Source organism: Marmota marmota, unplaced genomic scaffold (genome assembly GCF_001458135.2).
Source record: "Marmota marmota marmota unplaced genomic scaffold, marMar, whole genome shotgun sequence".
In the NCBI taxonomy this organism is placed as follows: domain Eukaryota; kingdom Metazoa; phylum Chordata; class Mammalia; order Rodentia; family Sciuridae; genus Marmota; species Marmota marmota.
Window position 1 is genome coordinate 5,532,466 of NW_025999900.1, and position 22,026 is coordinate 5,554,491.

Below are 22,026 nucleotides of genomic sequence, written 5' to 3' on the forward strand. Positions count from 1 at the left end.
AAGTAGGGACTGTGCCATTTCATCTTTTCCATTCTCAAAGAATCCAGCACTTGGTATAGATAGGAATTTCATAGAGGTTTGTTGCCTTAATGTTGATGAGTTATTTTTGATAGGTCATTATTTTCTAACACAATAGAAATTCCATAATGTAGATAGATTTTGATCCTACCCTACTTCAGAATAAAATTTTTGGTGTTTGTCTAAAGCTAAAGAGAAAAATTGATCTGATGTAGTTAAGTTTTTTGGTCAACAAGCTACCATTGGTGCTACTTAAAAGACCTCTTGATTTTGTGGTCTTAGGGCTATTGTGACCTCAAACTGTAACTAAAATCAGTCCAATGCAACAGGAGTTTCAAGAACAGCAGCCCCCAAAAGATGTCTTAACTGGATGGGAAAAGAAGGCACATATTTTCAAGAAGGCCTCTTTATTATTAAAGTAGAAGTTTCCCTTCAAGATGACAAGTGGTGCAAATTCCTCAGGTTCTTACTTGTCCTCAAAACGGTGAGTGTTTGGAAAAAGCCAAATGACAACTACCCAGGAGGGAAAGGAGAGTCTGATTAACCCAGGCTAAAGACAAATATTATTTGATGTCTCTTCCCACAGAAGTTCTAAAATAGATGACAACTACTTGAAGGAATTGAATGAGGACTTAAAGCTGAGGAAGCAGGAACTTTTAGATATGTTAAAACCTCTAGAAAATAAGAACAACCTCTTATTCCAGAAGTTAATGTCTAACTTGGAGGAAAAACAAAAAAGGTAAGGGCTCCCTACTCAGGTTGGAGAATTTAATCTCCATAACATTAGCAATAAGTATTTACATTGCTTTGTTTTTGTTTTCAAATTTGGACAAACAGGTCTAGTAAAATGTAAAGAATATGTAATCACAAAGGGGTGAAGATGAATCCTTAATTTTTTGGTAAAATTAAATAAAAAATTAAATCAACTCTCATCTCATGAGGCTACAGTTGTTACTCTTCCTCTATAAAATGCCTACTCAAGGAACAGGTAACAGAATTCAACAGCTTCAGTCTATCATGTTTAGACTCATAGCTTCCTTGTTCATGTTTATAAACTCATTTTAAGAAAAAAATATTCTGCTTTTTCTATTCAAGCAGTGGAGTAGTGATCTTTTCTGAGCCTAAGAGCCCTTCGGATTAGGATTCTGCCTCTGTAAACATATGAGGAAACCATAATTTTTTGCTACAACATTCACTGTTCCTAGGACCCACAAACTTTGTTTCCTTTCTGGCCTTAGAAAATCTCATGTCAATTGATCTATCTTCATACACCCTCTTCATAAGCCTCTTGAGGAACCTAGACTTTTGGAAAACAAATAACAGATAAAAGGGCTGGGGTTGTGGCTCTAAGGTGGAGTGCTCATCTAACATGTGTGAGGCACTGGGTTCGATCCTTAGCACCACAAAATAATATAAAAAAAATAAACAAAATAAAGGTATTGTGTCCATCTACAACTAAAAAAAAATAGACAAAAAAATTGTGGTCAAGCACCAGCTGCTTCTACGAGTTACTTACAACACCAGACTTCTCTCAGGGCAACAGAAACAAAGGCTTAGACCTGAGGAGGAAGAAGGGCAAGGAACAGAAATATAATCAAAGCCTTCAAAAAACATCTTCTCTCACAGTGTGGAGACTTGATATTGATTCAGATTTTGTTAGGAATTTCTTGATGGCTTGCATTCTTTGGGGGGGCCACCAAGGATATATGGATTCCCAACAAGTCAAATGTCTTTATTTGGAAACTCAAGGAGTAGGAGGAGGTAGACAGAGAAGGGATAAGGAATAACTCTGGAATTTTATCCTGAAGACATCAGGTTTTTAAACCTCCTCCTTTACAGGGGCAGAACTGCTTCTTCCTCCCTGAAATATAACACCAAAACATTTTTCTGAGGTGACAGAGAATAATCTTGCTGGCTATTGAAGACCAAAGTTTTGAGCACTGAAGAGCACAGAACTCATTACTGAGAACACAGCTATGGCAAATGTAAATTAGGGATAGAATAGTCCCAGTTACAGAGACTTTCCATGTCCCAAAGGACTTCTGAAACCCATAAGATTCCAGCCCCCTTATTACTTCTGTGGTAGAGCACTTTCTGGCTGGTTGCAGAATACTAATATTATCTTTTAGGAAGGTCTGCATGTTTTATGATGTCTATTCTCCTTCTAGTTTGCAGATCATGAGGCAAATCATGGCAGGGAAAGGATGTGATGAATCCTCCGTCATGGACCTCATTAAAGAAGCAGAGGAGATGAAACAGAACCTGGTAAGAGGCTGGTGGGTACTCTGGGGAACAGCTTTCTAAACAGGGCTCAGTTCCACTGCTGTTGTCAGATGTGGAAGTAAACACACAGTGCTCATCTCCAGCATCTGATGCTTCAATACTCTGATCTCTTTGATCTAGAAAGTCCAAGGTGATTCAAAGAGAGTCAGATGGTTTATTGGGAAGGACAAAGACTAGCTAGCAAAATTCTATTTCTTTGACTTTTCAATAGCTTTTCATGTATGCATTAATGGATATAAGCGCATTAACCATTCATATATCTAAAGAACAGAATATACATATTAAAGTAAAAGAAAAGAAATAATTTGCTCTAAGAGTCTTAGAAAAAAATCTTTTAAAATTAAATCAACAATGTAAAAGTATCTTAAATATTAGAAATTAGTGGTCTAAGCCCCAGAGAAATTGTCTTATGATGAGAACATCTTAAGTATTAGGAACTTATTTCTATTAATACCAGCTCATAATATCATAATTAAAGTTATTACTTGAAATAATAACATTTTTTAACCATTGTCATCATCACCATCATCAAACTTATCTCTCATGTTTCTGGATTTGGGGCTAGGTCCATTTACTGCCTTCTCTGTGGTTTACTATGTCCCTGATCCCTTTTCCACCATTAGCTTAGTAATTTCTTCAAACCTCAATTTAATGACTAGACAAACACATGTCTCTGTTTGTTTGGTTCCCCCCCTCCAACAGGAAAGGAAAAACAAGATGCTTCGGAAGGAAATGGAGTTGCTATGGAACAAGGTGTGCCACTAAGGATCTCTTGAAAGTATTGTCCTACAGTTCATAATGCAAAGAATCCCCAATTCCTCTGGCCCCATTCTCATTTTTGTATGCTCTGCTTCCATCCTTGCATTATTTCAACACCCCCTCCCCTTTTTTTTTTTTTTTTTGGTATAGCAGCCAAAGCGATCTTTTCAAAACAGTCAAAGCATGTCACTCTTCTTATGAAAATCCTTTATGGCCTGCTTATTGTGGCATAATCTAGCTCGTGTCTACCTCTCTTGGTCTCCTTTCATAGAAGTCTTCCCCATACTTTCTATGCAATCACCCTACAGGTGACTTGTGGTTTCTCCTTGTGACGGTCTTTTCCTATCTCTGGCCTTTGTTCATGCTTTACTCCCTGTCTGTAATGCTATTATGATTGGCTTATCCTCATTCTTCAGATCTCAGTTTAAATATTACCTCTTTAGAAAAGCCCTCCATGTTTATTCCATCTAAAGAAGAGCACCCTCCTGTTCATGTCTTCAGTAGCACTTTTCATAATATTAACTTATTACTTTTTATTGTATTATTATTATTATTCCTTTCTTGTCCCTTTACCCCATTCTGGGATAAAACCTCCTTCAGTATCTTGATTGCGTTTTCCAAATCCCTAACACATATCACAATGCTTGGAACAATAGAAGAGAATCAATAAATATAAGTTGAATTAATGAACAAAGGAATACCTAATTCTAATGCCCATATGATTTTGCAATAATCATGCATTATTTAAGATAATAATATTAGGACCTTTTCCTGGAAAACCAGGAGGGGAAATACATTTGTGAACTAGCCCTTGGAACCAAAGTGTTATTTCACAGATTAGCACTGCAACTGGAAGAGTGGATAGTCTTGTGACATAAACAGGTGTGTGGTGTGAGCTGACTGCTTTTTTTTCATCTCGCCTTTCCACAAATAATCAGGATAACTCTAAGCCCTGAATCTTGAAGTAAGATCTGCTCCTACTTCTCAGCAGCAGTTACAAATCACTTCTATAAATTATGAGAAGTTCTAGTTTCTAAGTTCTTGAGTCTTTGTGATAGATATGTGCCAGCACAATTATTCTATGGAAATCCAGCTTCTCTAGAGCTACCAAAGTACTTTTTATAGCGTATGTCTATACACCTTAGTTTGTGATCAACTTTCTCTATCTATAGTTTGGGAGAAATGGAGACAAGCAGCATGCCTAGTGGCTAAGAACACAGGATTGAACATAAATATGTTTCAAATAGCAGCTTTGAACTTTCCTAGCTGTGTGACCCTAAATAAATTATTTAACCTCTCCAAGTCTCAATTTTCTCATCATGAAAATGAAAATAAAATTCAGTACCCAAAGAGCTGTGTGGATTAAGTAAGAATGATTGTAATGTACTAGTGACAGTAATGTAGTAAGTAGGTTCTAGTAGCTGTTGGCACATAATAAGGGTTGAATTTAGTATCTTTTTAATTATAAGGTATACTTGGGCTGGGTGTGGTGGCACATGCCTGTGATTCCAGCAACTCCGGAGGCTGAGGCAGGAGGACTGCAAGTTCTAGGCCAGCCTTACCAATTTAGTAAGACCCTGTCTCAAAATAAAAAATAAAAAGAGCTGGAGATGTGGCTCAGTGGCAAAGTGCTCCTGGGTTCAATCCACAGTACCAAAAATGTGTGTGTGTATGTGTGTGTGATTTATGATATAAATGATATTATATAAAATATATTATATGAAATATATAAATTTATATTAAATATATACATATATGATACATACACACATATGTAAAAATTTATATATACATATATACATGTATAAATATATATATACATAAATATACATATATATAATTTTATTCATTCATAAATATATATATTACACTCAGGGACCAAAGGGAAAGACTCATTATCTTATGAATCACCTTTGGTAGGTAGTGCAGTTTCCAAGTTGGGCCCAGAGAAGTTGCAGACTGGCAGGAACCAAAAGCCTTGATTCATATTGGTTTTCCACTTCCCTCATTAATTCCTACTAATTTGAAGCTCTGCCACAATGTCTCTCCACAGACATTAGAGACAGAAGAACTCCATGATCAACAAAAGACACCACAGATAAAAACCAGGGCAGACTTACATGATGGAAAGGCAAGTGGATGGAATTATAAGATTGTTGGTGCCACATAGCTGGAAATAACCTGTTACTAATCAGGTCTGGTTTGGGTAGGCAGATAGGTAGGATCTGGGCTTTTAGGGTGTAGTAGATCTTATGGACTACAAGATATTGCACTTTTTCCTGGGACCTCCTATTTCTTTAGTTCTCTTCTTTCATCCCAGGCTCCCAAATTCCCCTCATCACCTAGGAAGATCAAGAGTGAAATGGAGGGGCTGGGGATGTGGCTCAAGCGGTAACGCACTCGCCTGCCATGCACGGGGTGCTGGGTTTGATCCTCAGCACCATATAAAAATAAAATAAAGATGTTGTGTCCACTGAAAACTGAAAAATAAATATTAAAAAATCTCTCTCTTCTTTCTCTCTCTCTCTCTCTTAAAAAAAAGAGTGAACTGGAGACATCATTTGCAGAGAAAGTAAAGGAGATAAGGAAGGTAGTACAACCATTGTGAATGATAGTAGTTTTTGGAGCTGATAAATTAGGTATCTTTAATGTAGCAGTTATCTGCCAAAGCTATGGTGTACTCCTGAACCAATGCAAATTTTTATAAGCAATCCACTTCTTGTGGATATTATATTTGAGTTGGAGTGACATGACAAATTTGTGGGAAATCATGTTATCCAGGACAAAGTGAGAAAAGCTATACCAACAATGACAACTCTAGAATAGCTATTTGATGTCTGAACACTTATTAGTTTGTCTTAGAGAGTGCATTTGGAGTATTATATTTGTATATCATCATCCCGTAACTGACTCGTTCACAAAAAATGGCCTATTCATTTATCTTTTAGATTTTAGAGAGTGGATTATACAGGGAAGGCCAAGTAAGAGGACTATGCAGTTGAAACCAAATGAATAGTGAATCTATGACACCATAATTTTGCTATAAGGTTGTTACAGCATATTGAGAAAACTGATTTTTGATCTCAATTTACTTTGTCACCCAGAGGCTCCTTCTTCCACCAGGAAAAGCAACAGAGGAAAATGGAATGGGTCAAGTATCAGGAACAAGCCAACATTCTTCAGGTACCAAGGTCTTCAATGTCTGGACATGGGATGCAATTTCATTTATACAATATAAGGGCTTTTATAGCTTTATATTATTAAAGACCCATTCCTTCATCCTGGGTTACCAATTGTCCTGCTAAAGGAATGTATCCTGGAGAGATGGCTGAAGTAATCTATCTCTGTCTTCACCTTGAATAACTTGTAATAAATAGTATTTCATCGTAAATTCTTGATTTTGTTCTATTTAAAATGGGGGGGGGAGGAGGACAAGTACTATCTGCCCAACTTTAAAAGACTGAGCATGAGGATATTATTTTTTAATTTCTGGGTGAAGAATAGTCAGATAACCGTAGATTTAGAGAAATCAATATTGTATGAGTAGTTTTGAAAAAATGTCCTCTTTCAGAATGACTTCCATGGTAAAGTGATTGAGCTGAGAATTGAAGCCTTGAAGAACTACCAGAAGGCCAATGAATTGAAATTATCACTGTACTTACAACAGAATTTTGCACCAAAGCAAACATTTTTAAATCTTCCAGGGTTCCAAGGTAGGTAAAGTATCATATAGTTACACATTTGGAGGATTTTTGTTGTTGTTGTTGACATCGAGATCCCATTACTTATAAAATGAAAAACATTGTTTACATGGTAAGTTAAATATTAGTGGTATAATAATAAATTATTTCAATATCATCATTATTAGTATTATTCAGAAGCTCTTGTACCAAGGTAAATATTCTCTCTGGAGGAAACTGTTTTCTTTGTACAAATTAAGTAATATGTCATGTTCTTAATATATGCTGATAACATAGCATGCAATAAAATATTAGTTTTCTATCTTTTCCCCTTACCTAGAAATCAGAATGGTTTGATTTCATGAATGTAAAGGAAATAGACTCTCTTATTTCAGAGCAGAAGGCCAAGGAGATAGACATCTGACAACTGTTGTTGAGTTTCACTTATCCAGAAGTTCCTCTGGGAGTTTCAATGATTTTTCTCTAAGTAATTTATGGCATTGTTACAGGAAATCATATAGTTTTCCATAAAAAATAGAATAAAAGAATGATGCTGAGGTCCAGGGAAAGAATTCATACATTTTCAAGTATATATGAACTTAAAACTGCAGTTTTAAAAAGGACACACAATGGGAAATCATAACCAAGGAATGACAATTTTCTATCTGTGTAAGTATGTAGGTCTCTAATTTCTTCTCAGTTTTATTCCATAAAAGGCTCAAAAGGCTTATAAAAGTCACACACAACACATATAATAAATTAGATTAGATGAATAACTCAAAGGCAAGAGAAAATTAGTTGAAACTAGGTAAATAAATGAAAATAATGATGGAAGTACTATGTAGTTGGTAGTGGTAGGCTATAAATTTGATTCCAAATTCCCTAGCAAAACAAAACAAAAAATGAACTTGTAGCTTCCACAAAATAACAGCAAACCAATTGCTCAGGAGAAGCATAGCTTTTCTTGATACTCAGACCTGTGAGAAATTTCATCATTGTAATGAAGACAGGACCCTATATATCTAATAATATCGATATCTTCAATGATATTTTTAAATGATTTAAAAAATCTAAAATTCCTAGGTTTTTTATCACCTGTTCCTCAGCATAATATAATAAAAAATTATTAATCTGAAATTTTTAAAAAGGATAGATCAACTTAAGATGATTTGGTACAGGCACATAGCATTCTATCTTGATCCATTGGTTAAAATTTAGAAAATCTAGAAAACTGAATAGATGGACTACCTATACTCCAGGTAATGTTCCACACATACTTTTCTTTCAACTTATGTCTTGAGAAGAACTTGACAGCTGAAAGCTGGAAAGAAAGAACCTGGAATGCAACCAGAAGCAATATATAGTTACTAAGATACAAAAAAAAAAAAAAAGACAGAGGAGAGTTATGAGGAAGACAGACAGCCCCCTGTTTACCTCATTGAAAATTAGCCAAAGGTCATCTCAAGTGATTCACAGAGCCAAGGATTCAAATGTCTTTCCAGATTCAAGTCAAGCCCAGATTAGTTAAGTAGTGAAGAATTCCATTCAACTTAATTGTCTCAGTGGGGTTTTATTTCCCCCTTGCCCACAGAACATAGAATCAATTTGAACTAGAATTGCCTACAGATCAACATATTTCCTCTTTCTTCTCCTATACTCCTGGAAAATTAAGAGATAGGGTACTATACTGCTAGGTTACTACAAACTAACGTAGCCCCCGCCTGAATGACCCACTGGTCCTGTGTTTTACTGATTCTACATTCACCGAGTACTGATTATATTCCTGTTTTATTTTCTAATACACATAAAATCTTTGGGTTTATTAGAGCCCTAGTGGATCTGAAATCTAACAGAGTTCTCGATTTTAGTTATGTTGATTTATAATTATAGCCTCTAGTGTTTGATTATTAAAAAGAAATATTAGGCTGAGCGTGATGGCGAAAGCTTCCTTGGGAGGCTGAGGCAGGAGGATCATAAGTTCAAAGCTGGCCCCAGCAATTTAGCAAGACCCTGTCTCAAAATTTTGAAAAAAGGGGAAGGTGTGTGCTGGGGATGTGACTCAGTGGCTAAGTGCCCCTGGATTCATCCCTGATTCAAAAAAAAAATTATTTATCATCATGGAAGAATTGTTAAAGTAACCTTATTAAGACCTTATTATAAACAGTGCTATAATAGGGAAGTAGTTAGTGGTGGTGTTTTCCACAATTTTTGCTATTTACACTGATTTATTTTTTTCATAAATGCATTCCTTGAAACCTAAATGTATATTACTATTTTAAATGAAAAACTAATATAGTTTTCCATAATAGAAGGTACACTTAAGGAAAAAAAATTGGGGGGAGTGGGTGGGTCCTGGGAGTGGATTTAACCTGGGCAATTTATCACAAAGCTACATCCCTAGCACTTTTTATTTTTTGTTATGGGACAAGGTCTCACTAAGTTACTTAGGACCTTGCTAAGTTGCTGACACTGGCCTTAGTGATTCTTCTGCCTCCGTCTCCTGCTAGGATTATAGGTGGGCACCACTGCAGCCAGCCCAAAATTTTAATGTTCTAGCAAGATGTTCAAAGCTGAGATCTACTTTATCCTTATTAGAAAGTAAAATTAGCATGACATAGAGAATTTTAAAGTAAACCAGCACCAACTTGGAACTTTCTTCTTCATGCTATCAAGTTAAAAGCAATGTAAAGGGAACAATTTTCTCACTGTGATTTTTAGTATTTAATGCCGTGTTCCAACACCTCCTAAATTTATCCAAATTGCTACCTCAAATCATCTCACCATCAGATTTTGAAAAGTTGTAATTTAATGGAAAAAGTACTGATTTAGAGTCACATACATGAGTTGTAGGCCTTATTCAAATCTACTAGCTACAAGACCTGGGCAAGTCATTTAGCTTTCATTTTTTTTTCTTTTTTCCTTTCCTAAAACAACCATGACATTTTATAGACCAGATTGAAAAATCCTCATTTTCGTGTAACCCTTACAAATTACTCTATGGAATAGGAATTCTAGAACAAAAACAAACTTAGAGAAAAGTTTAGTTCCTGGACTATGCGTTAAAATGTGTGATTTTTCATGCCTCTTCCATCCCTAAAACACTGATTTGAATCCAAACTTAACAATTGTTTAATGTACCATCCTTCCAGTGAGGAATCATATTCCCTAAGGTTAATTTTTCTGTGGTAAAGAAAATATGGTTACAAAATGGAATGAGGTATTTGTAATTTAAAATTATTCCCAGTAGGTGGCACCAACCACATCTAGGCTTCAAGTCACCACAAATAGTGGTTATTCAGGAAACAGGAAAAGTTGTGGAAGGCCCTGGCTTTCTATTACTCTTAGGACAAAATGTGTCATATATATATATTCCTTTTTTTCATTTTATATATAATGAAAAAAAGGAAAACAACCTATTGATGTTTTGTGTCATGCTCTGTGGCACCAAGATGAATAATCGCAGCCTTGATTAAACTAAGTTAAACTCAGTATTCTGTTGTGCAACGCTTACTTATCATTATTCTCTCTGATCTTCAGTTCTTTCCATTCAAAAAAAAAGTCTATTTACTTCTTCCACAATTCTTGTCTAATTTGTTTCTCTCCACCACAGTAAATCAGGCAATTAGGATACTGAAGTAAAACACGGGATGGGCAATTGTACAAGGACTATTTAAAGTTTAAGTACTTGATAGTGCTCTTGGATGATGTCCCATTCCCTATGCTTTCAAATGAGCTGAATTTCATAAACCTGTATTAGAGACAGGTTGGAGTGCAATTTTGGTCATACCTCCCAGAGAAATCAGGGTACAGGCCCTTCTGTTCTAGGCCTTTCTGAATAGAAAAAGGTTTTATACCGCTGCTCTTGGCCAATAGTCCCTCCTCCCTCTGTCTGATGAGCTGGTTGGCTGAGTTTTAGTGGAGTGATCTATTTGGTTGGCAAATATTACTGACTTATGTACACTTCAAGCAATCTCTACTAAGGAATTTCCTTGAGGCCCGGGATGTACCATTACCATTGGCTATCTTATTGTTAGTATGCTATTATCATCTAGTTTTCTAAAAGAGAAAAATATTTTTCTGTTACTCATATCTAGGGTGAAGGCTTTCCTTTTGACTTTTCCAGAGACAGCTCACTTTTGAAGGAATTTGCTTCCCCAGCCAATAAAAAAATTATAATTTGACACAGGGTGCATGACAGGCCCTTCCTGGCCTTTGTGGTGTCAAGAAAGCAGTTTGTGTTCTTTGGAAGTCACCTCTAAAGTGCATACATTAAGCAGTCTCTAAATTCAGCTAAATTTCTCATCACACTGCTGGTGTTTAAGGAAGAGATTTATCTTCAATAATAATATAACTTGTGATAATATATTTGATTTTGACAGTCTGGCTTTTCTCTCACCTGCCCCCAACTCTTAGCATTTTCTTTGGATCTTTGAGACAGAAGGTTCTCCTTCAAGAAGAACCTGAAGGTTGGATGTGGATATTCTCCTACACTTATAATTCAGATGAAAGCCTGTTGAGATGGGAAATGAACACCCTTGAGCCCTTATTTTCTCTATAACCTTCTGTTCCAAAAGCAAGTCATTCCTCCTGCCTTTAACCTTTGGTTTGCTTCAGTGTCACTCTACCTGATGGCTGAAATACACTTCGACAGGTGCTGCTGAAGGGAAAATAGTAGTGTTGAGCTAAATTGCTGAAAGGCTGGGATGGAAAACTATCGCTAGCTCAAATCTTGATCCTTGATAAATAGTATTGCTCTCAAGTATAGTTTTTTAAAGTTTTGAGGCTACCTTAACCTTTTGAATGTCAGAGTTAGGTTTATAATATTAGTAGGTTATGCAGCTAATTTCCAAGCTAAGGTCATTCTTTTGCTTCCTACAAAACCTCACAGAAGTCCAAGGGGAGAATAAAAATCCTTTTTTTCCCCTAAATATAAATTTTGAAAATTAAAACCATTAAACTGTACCTTTATTAATGTATGGTTATCATAATAGATGAAAATAGATTCACCTTATTTGCATCACACCCTCAGGGGAGCAGCAGGATATCTAGGACAGAGTGACCATCATACTTGGTAAATGAAAAGAGGATACCCAGTTAAATTTGAATTTCAGATAAACAATAATTTGTAGTATCGGTATGTCCCAAATATTGCATGGGGCATTTTTATACTAAACATTTTTGGTGTTTATTGAAATACAAATTAAACTGGGTGTCTTATATTTTAGTCTGGCAACTCTAATCCAGGGCAAGTTCACCATGGCGCCTATATACAGCCCCCTATAATTCTCCTCTTTCCCCCTTTTATTGCTTCCCTTCCCCTCAGTCTATGCCTGTCATTCTCCTTGCCTCCTCTTTCTCTTCCCCCACCCTACTTTTATCTTTTGTTCATTCTCTACTATTCACAGTTGGCCATTTTTGTGGAATCTCTGCCTGGGTTATCCAAGTACATGTACATATGTAAATGTTTTATCTTTCCACTTCATGTAAATATTGTATTAGAGTACATTTTGCAGATTTACAAAGATGCTTAACTTGCAAGTCATTCTCAAATGATCCCTCTGTCTGTTGCTGCCCACTGTGGGCAGAAAACAAGAGGTCCACTGCTCCAAAGTTAAAATATTGTTTGGTGAAATTATTTTATGAAATAATAATTATAAAATTCATAACAATACTAATATCTATTAGTCCCATAGTAATAAAATTATATGATATTGTGATGAATGTTAATAGCCTTACAACTCAAAATCTAGGTTCTAAGGGCACTACAACTATGGGAAGAGCAACTACTGGCAGAAATGAACTCAATGTGGTGAGAATTATTTTCTTTTTAAAATTCCCTATTTAAGACATTGGAGTGATAGAAGGGGTAAATATTTGTAATGCATTTGTTTATTTGTTTGTTGGTTTATTTTTGTAGTGTTGGGAACTGAACCCAGGACCTCATGCATGCTAGACAAGTGCTCTCTACTACTGAGCAACATTCCCAGCCTTTTTAATGCATTTGTTAGCATACATTCTAATTTATTATTTTTTTAAGGAGATTCACAAAATGAGTACCAGGGTCCTCAATATTTTAGTTGTCTTTCTCTCTCTCTTTTTTTCCTCCTATTTTAGAGAATTCTGGGATCAAAGACCTACAATGCACAACAAGGAGCCAAAGGAAATCAGTCTGATGATGCAGGAGGGAGGCTCTTATTTCTGAGGTCACTGCCAAAGGAAGCTCTGAAGGATTAAAAGGCTTTCACTCCATTTGCTTTGGACAGATTTAAAGACTAGGCACAACCATTTGTGTTAATTAAAATCTCTCAAACCTTTGTTTTAGTGCTGTTTTCCCTTTCTCCTCCCACCAATCTAGGTAGAATTGTTAGATGCTTAGTTTAAGCATGTCAGGAATTCAGTCATTTAGGGATTGTAAACAGTCTCTGATTATTTTCATCATTCTTGGATTTGAAATTTCTAGGTTTAAACCACATTGTATGTAGTTCAAATTCATAAAAAGGAGTTGTCTATTTCTGAGGTATTTACTTCTGGGTAGATCCACTAATGGCAAGTGAGTAATAGGTACAAAATAAAGAAACTTACATTCCTCAGACTGATTTTACTCTTTCACCAACCACATCCAGTTGCCTTGTTGATTCTGCCTGCTTGCTATGTGCTAAATATCTTCCACCTTCCAAGTACCATTGTTTCAGTTCAGGCCCTCTTTCCTTCCTGGATTACCATATCCTCTTAATTGGTTTCCCTGCTTCCTATTCCTCTAGTCCATCTCTCACAGTACCTTTGAAGCTATCTTTTCTGACTAAAAGAAAAATGAGATCATGTTAACTTCCTTATTGGGTTTTTGTGGATTCCTTCACAGACCATAAATGCTCTGTCTCCTGCCTACCTCTCCAGACTTATCATTCACTTCCTTCATACATCCTATATTGAGCTCTACAGAACTATTCGTTTCTTTGATATACCACAAGTTTTATTATCTTCATGCACAAAGCTTAAAGATTCTTCTCTTCTTGTTTTATTGATCATTGCCTATTTTTCTTAAGGGCTGAGTTTAGTGCCCTTCTATCCTGGTCATTCTCAATCCTAGCTGTGGATTATCATTCCCTTGAGAGCTCTGAAAAAGAGCATTTCACTGGGTATACCTCCCCAGGTCATTTAAATCATTACAAAAACATCTGTCTTTTAGAAAATCTTCCCAGGAAATTCTAGGGTGAGCCATATTTGAGAATCATTGCTCCAAGCTTTCATATTTCTATTATAGCACTTACTTGCAATTATTAATTTACTACATTGCAATTATTGATTTACCCAGATATCTCTCTCACCAAATGGTGGGCTCTTTGAGGCACAGGATTATGTCTTGTTCATCTTTTCCTTTTAATCAACCAATACAGTGCCTGGGATTTAACAGGAGCTCAGTAAATGATATTGTATAAAAATATAGAAAGTTAATTGCCATGTCCCTATTATTGTATCTTTTGTTTGTTTTTGGCACTTGGGATTGAACCAGGGGCACTCTATCACTAAGCTACATTCCTAGTTCTTTTAATTTTGAGAAAGGGTCTTTCTAAGTTGCCAAGGCTGACCTCAAACTTGCCATCCTCCTGTTTTAGCATCCTAAATTGCTGAGATTATAGGCATGGGCCACTGTGCCCTGCTTGATGCCCTGTCCTGTGTAAAATGCCTAAGTTACATTATAGCTCCTAAGATCTTCAGCTCTTAAAGTTGTCATTAATTTCCTATCTCATTTCAATATGGAAAAGTTAATTTGTCAAAAAATGCTTCATAATAAGAGATTCATCAGAATCTCTTATACTTTTCTGGTAACAAATAAAGGCAATTAACCAATGCAAAATCTTTTTTCTACCAACATCAATTTAAATCCTTATTAAATGTGTACTTTGAAGGTAAATTCTAAAGGTAAGTGTACTTAACGAGTGGAAAACATTTCTATCACAGAATTTTTGGCATTAGAAGGAATTTTACATAAGCAACTTCCTTCACTTTACAAAAGAAGAAACTTGAGTTCATATACATTGAAAGGGTGTCCAAAGCCTCATAGTTATTTGAGCCAGAATAAGTCACCACAGCCAGTTCATATTTCAGTCTAACACATTATCATCCCATTCCTAACTACAAAAATAAGTCTCTAAAGCCATGACATGATTAGTTTTATATTTTGCTAGCCCAGTTAGCTGAATATGTAATCCCCATTCTGTTTCAAGAAAGCTACCTCTGCATATTTAGTTCCTGAGAGACTTGGAAGTCCTGAGATTTTCCAAATCAATTGAATTAGGCAGAGCAAGGAGGACAAAAGACAGGAACATAAAATCTGACTGTACTACTGACTACCTTGACATAATTGTTTAACCTAAGGGTCTTAGATTCTTAATTTTAAGATTGGATTAAAGAGCACCATTTGAATGTTTTTTAAAATGTTAATTTTTACCACTACAAAGGGTTTAGATTACTGTATAATATCTGCCCCCAACTTTTTTGGTTGTTAACTAAGCTAGTTTACTTGCTGTTAGAGGCTTATAATTTCTTTAAAAATGAATCCTGTTATTCTCAAAGTATTTCAATTGTAAATTCATCATCACTCAGGCTTACCATCTTTCCTTCAAATGTTCCAAACCTTTCAATTTCTTCAAACATGAAACTGAAATATTGTAGCCTTTTATCATTTTTTTGAACTTTGAGAAAATAGTTCTTATTTATTTTTGTTTTTTATTTATATATGACAGCGGAATGCATTACAATTCTTATTACACATATAGAGCACAATTTTTCGTATCTCTTATGCATATACTCAATCATTTGTTTTTAAGATTCCAAATTGAATTCAGATTTTTGCCTATCATGATGCAAAGTTATCAGATTGGCTTTCTAGTCATTGGCTGACTAGTCAACAAGTTTATTGAGTCATGGATATGGATCTCAGCTTTACAGATACAAATTTATTGAGTACACTTGTCCAAAAGATCAGAGACTCATTCGAGCTACTCAGACTAAGAGATAAACCAAATATTAACTTAAATTACAGAGAGGACTTTAATTCCAACTTGATTAAAATATGTCTATATTATATTCTCATCTCTAAATCAACTAAGATGTACTGAGTTAGTAAGCAGAAATACTTGGGGTTGAGACATCATTATTACAGTTTATTTACACTCATTACATTTCTCTCAGGATAAAACCATTAATTATTATACCTGGGAGATACTTTTTTTTTTTTTAAATATTTATTTATTTATTTTTGTTTTCGGCGGACACAACATCTTTGTTTGTATGTGGTGCTGAGGATCGAACTCGGGCCGCACACATGCCAGGCGAGCGCGATACCTCTTGAGCCACATCCCCAGCCCGAGATACTTTTTAATTTCCCGTCCAGTTGAGGAAAAACCCTGTCCTATTGGCAATATATTTATAAACCATTACTTTGGGTGATACTATTTTTGTGGTGTATTTATATTATCTTGACTTTTTACCTATTCAGAGGTTTTTTGGCTACTTGCTAACATTTTACCTACAAATGCTGCCTTTTTGCAATGGTAAAGGGATTTTGTCACACTTTTTGAAATAAGTTCAACAACAGCTTGATATTTTCATCTTTCATCTGGAATTGCAATCATCAAAGAGGGAAAGTGACAGTGTACAACATTTTGGCCTTAAACTTGTAGATCCAGACATAAAATTCAGTTTTAGTTGTATGACTATGGCTATCACAGTGTCTCATTTTATAGGTAGAGACTTCTGCAATCTGTTGCTTGTTCAGATAAATTTCTAACAGCCTGCCTGGTACTTTGGAAGGAGTCTGAGTTGCTTCCAATTCAAAGTCCCCATTGCTTCATATTTTGCATTTAGTCACCAAACATTAGGAAATGGGAAGAGAACAAAGTTCCATGTTAGAAAGGGAGATTGAGACCAATCAGTCCTATAGCAGGAGATATTCAGGTAGACAAATATAATTATTAATTGGTAAAAATGATAATTTTCATGAAAATTAAAAATCCATTTTCTCTGCTGCTTTCACAAATTCACTTATGCTGCCTAACATTCAAAACTTTTATATAAGGCTCATTTAAAGCAAAAAACACAACATAAACATTCTTATACACCATTTCCTAAGTATTAGTTGATCTGGTAGAAAATAAGATTGTTTAGTTTAACAAAATTATTTTCTTTCTGCAAATTTATTTTACAGAAAAAAAATACTTTTCTGGGAAGTTGGATTTTAAGTTTTGGTCACACTGAAACCAATTAATAATTTAAGCATGAATGTTCTGATTTTTAAAAAGGTTCCCTTAAATTCAACCCATGTTCGTTTTTATAATTGGGACTGTGTCTTCTTGACTTATATATACTGAATCCTAAAAATTGAATGTAGACAGAGAGCCCTTTTACGAAATCAAATACCAATACCAATTGAATATCAGCAAAATGGCTGATTAGAGGTTCCTAATACCTGTAATCTCCAATATATACATATATATTTTAAAGACCAAAACACTGAATCAACACTTGGCTGGTGTATCTCAGGGAGAGCACTGGAGTACAGCAGGAAAATAGTAGAGACCTAGTAGAGAGGCTAAAGATTACCTCACAGAAAATAGAACAAAACACCCTGTCTTTGCCATACTGTATTCTCAGTTAGGGTTAGGATAAAGAACATACTCCCCCTCAAGTGATACTAAGGTAAGAAGGAAGTCCATAGCAGCCCCCATTAACATCATGGACACCTATAGACTTTGCTGCTAGAAAATCTTGCCCCCACCATCCTCATTCCCTGAGCCCAGTTTAGAGAGAAGCTCACATATTCATATTATCCTAGAGAAAGAGCTCACATTGCGCAAGCCCCCAAATTCCCAACCCAAGCTGTAGCCATACAGTACCATCTTAACACTGAATCACTGATACCATCTTCACACTGAATCACTGAATCTACAAGTAGAGAATGTCCTACTCTAGGTACCAGTAGCCACTGGCTACTCTTCCATTACACTGTGCTTACACATGATAATGCTGAACTAATGTAGGTACTTATGTTCTGGAACCAAACTGCCTAATATACATTCCACTTTCCACATTCCAGTGACTACAGTGATCCAGAGTGACTCAGTCCTGGAGTTAATCCACAAAGTACCTTGTCCCCAAGGAACAGGCAGTTCTGCCCAGCACAGGAGGTGAGACCAGATTGGTCATACACAAAGTGGGCAGATCTACCAGCTAAATGTGTTATTCCAGGGGAGCCCCACCCAAAACTGGCAGATCAGTCTCATAAACTCCTATGGTTTAGGCCAACAACACATTTGCAAGCATAGCTGCTTTTGACTGAAACCTGTTGGGGTCTGATCTCCTGAAGTCATGGAGAGTGTACCCTGAAGAATCCAAACATGGAGTTCCTGTTTATTAGCTGAAGCTAAGGAGGCTGGAATGCTGAATGTGGCAGGACAGTAATAACTCCTTGCGGTAGGCTACTTCTTGTGGGGCAAAATGACCCTGATTAAGGAGAAATATAAGGCCCCAACCGTATTACTTGCTATGTACTTTAGGTGTATGTTTCCTGGCATTTTATGAGAACATATTCTATTTTGTCACTGGGGAAAATATTTTCTTAGTACAAACAAGTTTGTTGTTTTCAATATGTTATGTGACAGTTAAGATTTAAACTCACACTACCCTATAAAAGAGGTGCTGTGTGACAACAAAGCAGTCTGCAGTTTTGCAGGCTCCCCTGCTCCTTCTAAAAAAAAAAAATTATCAATTTTAAGAGTCTTCATGCATAATTGCGCGACACAATGTTCAGCAGTAGTTCATTTGTGGCAAAAACTGAAAAAAAATGTATAAAACAGCCCAGAGATTATAGTACTGTAACTATTTGACACCAAAATCAATTCATCCTACCCAACTGATACCTTAAGACACATCTACAGGGCTGGGGATGTGGCTCAAGCGGTAGCACGCTTGCTTGGCATGCGTGCGGCCCAGGTTTGATCCTCAGCACCACATACAAACAAAAGATGTTGTGTCCGCTGAAAACTAAAAAATAAATATTAAAAAAACCTCTCTCTCTCTCTTTTTTAAAAAAGACACATATACAGACAAAAGCCTTTCTTTATGAAAGCTACTCTATAAAATTGGAATGACCACTACATTCCATAAAATAGATGATCATTACACCATATGTATAGTAATCAATGTAGGGATATAAGAGAGATGAAAAAGAAAACATGAAACCATCAACAAAACACAATAATTCTCCAGTAAGTGATCCCGAAGAAATGGAAATTTATGAACTTCTTTAAAAGGAAATCAAAATAATCATCACAAGGAAACTCAGAGAGATATGAGGATACAAAAAGACAATTCAGTGAAATCAGAAAAACAATTTGTGATGTGAATCAGAAATCCAATAAATGATACCACAAAAAAGAACAAAATAGAAATCTATGAACTGAAGAACTCAATGAATGAAACAAAAAAATAGAATCAAGAGTCTGCATAGCAGACTATATCAAATGGAAGAAAGAATTTTGGAACTTTAAGACAGGTCTTTTGAAATAATCCAGTCAGAAGAAAAAAGAGAAAAATGAAAAGGAGTGAAAAGTACTTATGAGACACAATTAAGCAAAAAAAAAAAAATCACATTATAGAAATCCCAAAGAAAGAAAACATTATTTAATGAAATAATAGAAGAAAATTCTCAACTCCTAGGGAAGATATGGACATACTTATCCATGAAGCTCAAAGAATCCCATATAGAATTGACCCAAAGGTCCACTCTGAGGCGCATTATAATCAAACTGTCAAAAGTCAAACACAGAGTTCTAAAAGCAGCAAGAGAAAAGCATCAATTCATATATATATATATATATATATATATTTATATGTGAATTATATATATATATATACTTTGAAGGTATGAGACTATCAGATTTTCCAGCAGAAACTTTTCAGGCTAACAGGTGATAGGATTACACCTTCAAAGTGCTGGCAGAAACAAATACCAGCCAAGAATACTATACCCAGTAAAGCTATCCTTCTGAAATAAATAAAACATAAAATCTTTCCTAACAAGTAAAATCTGGGTAAGTTCATTACCATTAAACTACACTTACAAGAAATTCTAGAGGTGCTTCAACCAGAAACAAAAGTATGATAGTTATTTTTTTAGATACTTTTTTTAGTTGTAGTTGGACAATACCTTTATTATTTGTTTTTATTTTTATGTGGTGCTGAGGATCGAATCCAGTGCCTTATGCTCTATCACTGAGCCACAATCTCAGCCCCAAAGTATGACAATTATTAAGGGGAAAACATATAAAAGTATAAATCTTACTAGGAGAGGTTAATTCATAATCAAATTCAGAACAGTACCTTACTGTAATGGTAGACTATAATGTTTCAAATCTCAAGAATGAATGTTAAAAGTGAATATGATCAATGATAACTATCAATGATAAGTTACTGAGGAATACATGATAAGAATAGATCTAAATAAATGCAACCAAATCATAAATTTTGTGTGTATGTGCATGTTTGAGACAGCTAGAATACTGTATGTGATCAAAATTAAGTTGTTATCAACTTAAAATAGTCAAGTACTTACCACTGAGCTATATCCCCAGCCCAACTATAACATTTATACATATACATATATAGTTATAGATATATAGATATTAGTTCTTCATGGACCTTTATTTCATTTATTTTTATGTGGTCTTGAGAATCAAACCTAGTATCTCACACATGTAGGCAAGTGCTTTACCACTGAGCTACAACCCAAGCCCCAACTCTTAACATTTTAAATATAAGCCCTACGTTACCACAAGGAAAAAAAATTACAGCAGATACAGAAATGAAAAAGAAAAATGAATCAAAATTTACCACTACAAAAGCCCACTAAATGACAAAGGAAAACAATAAAAGAGGAGAAAAAAAAGGATGTATAAAACAATCGAAAACCAACAAAATGGAGTAAGTCCCTACCTATCAATAAAATTTTGAATCTACACAAAATAAACTCTGCAATCAAAAGATACAGAGTAAATGGATGAAAACATAAGACTCAACAATATGGGGCCTTCAAAAAACTCATTTCACTTATTACAACACAAAGACTAAAAGTGAAGAAACAGAAAATATTACATGAAAACTGAAAGAGGACAAAGCAGTATACTTACATCAGATAGTACAGACTTTAAGCCAAAACTATACAACGAGACAAAGAAGGTCATTATATAATGACAAAAGGGTCAATTCTACAGAAGAATATAAATTTTAAATATGTATGCACCTAAAACTAGAGCACTTCAATACGTATAGCAATTATTAGATCTAAAGAAAGAGACTGCAATACAATGTTTATAAGGAATGCCAACTCTCAATTCTCAGTGTTTTGCAGATCATCCAGATGGAAAATAAAGAAACACTGGATTTAAACCCTACTCTAAACCAAATGGACCTCACATATTTACAGAATATTCCACCCTACAGCTGCAAGCAGAATACATATTTTTCTCAATAACATATAGAATGTTCTCCAATATAATCTACCTTTGGGAACAAATTTTGGCTAAAATCAACCAGAGTTTCACCTCATATGCATCTTTTTATTTTTTTGTGGTAACATGCACATACACAAAATTCAGCAGTACAAAATTCAGTGGCATTAAATGTATTCAAAAGGTTTCTTGTACCCTTTCTTTTTTTTTTTTTTTTGTGGTGCTGGGGATTGAACCTAGGGTGTTGTGCATACAAGGAAAACACTCTACCAACTGAGCTATATCCCCAGCCCTCTTGCACCCATTTTTAATGGACTCCATTTTAATTGTGGGTATTAGTTAATCAAAAAGATGTAGGAGTGGAATAAGCCTAAGGAAGCCCAGAAAATTTTGCCTTATTTACACTGAAATTCTGATTAAAGATAGGAAAACTAAGAGTTAACTATAGTAAATATACCACTATTAGAAAAACCTCTAAACTTTATTTCTATTGATAAATACAAAGTTTCATTTTCATAATGAAAACATTATGAAAGCCTATCTTTTATGTTGCCTCAGATGGTTAATGTAGACTCTTGTAGTTTTAATTACTAAAACCTTAAGAACAGACAGAGTAATCCCTGGGCACTTACTATTCTTTACATAAAACTGAACTTTTTACTTCTGGTTCTCTCTTCCCTTGACTCGATGTTTCCTGAGACATTCGTTAATATTTGGAAATGCTACACTCCTTCTAACTTTGAGAAAATTTGAACACTTTTTTTAAGGATGAATTTTGA

At 35.2% G+C, this 22,026-nt stretch overlaps 1 protein-coding gene across 1 annotated transcript; it reads left to right on the forward strand.

Annotated features, from left to right (window-relative positions):
• Positions 1-365: 365 nt before the first annotated feature.
• Positions 366-13,053, forward strand: Ccdc196 (coiled-coil domain containing 196). Its single transcript, XM_048798421.1, has 11 exons — positions 366-502; positions 605-757; positions 2,187-2,283; positions 3,004-3,054; positions 5,114-5,191; positions 5,381-5,439; positions 5,605-5,650; positions 6,184-6,243; positions 6,632-6,773; positions 12,491-12,549; positions 12,855-13,053. Exons 1-11 carry the CDS (start codon positions 456-458, stop codon positions 12,972-12,974), a joined length of 912 nt encoding a protein of 303 aa, XP_048654378.1. The 5' UTR covers positions 366-455; the 3' UTR covers positions 12,975-13,053.
• The last annotated feature ends 8,973 nt before the right edge of the window (positions 13,054-22,026 follow it).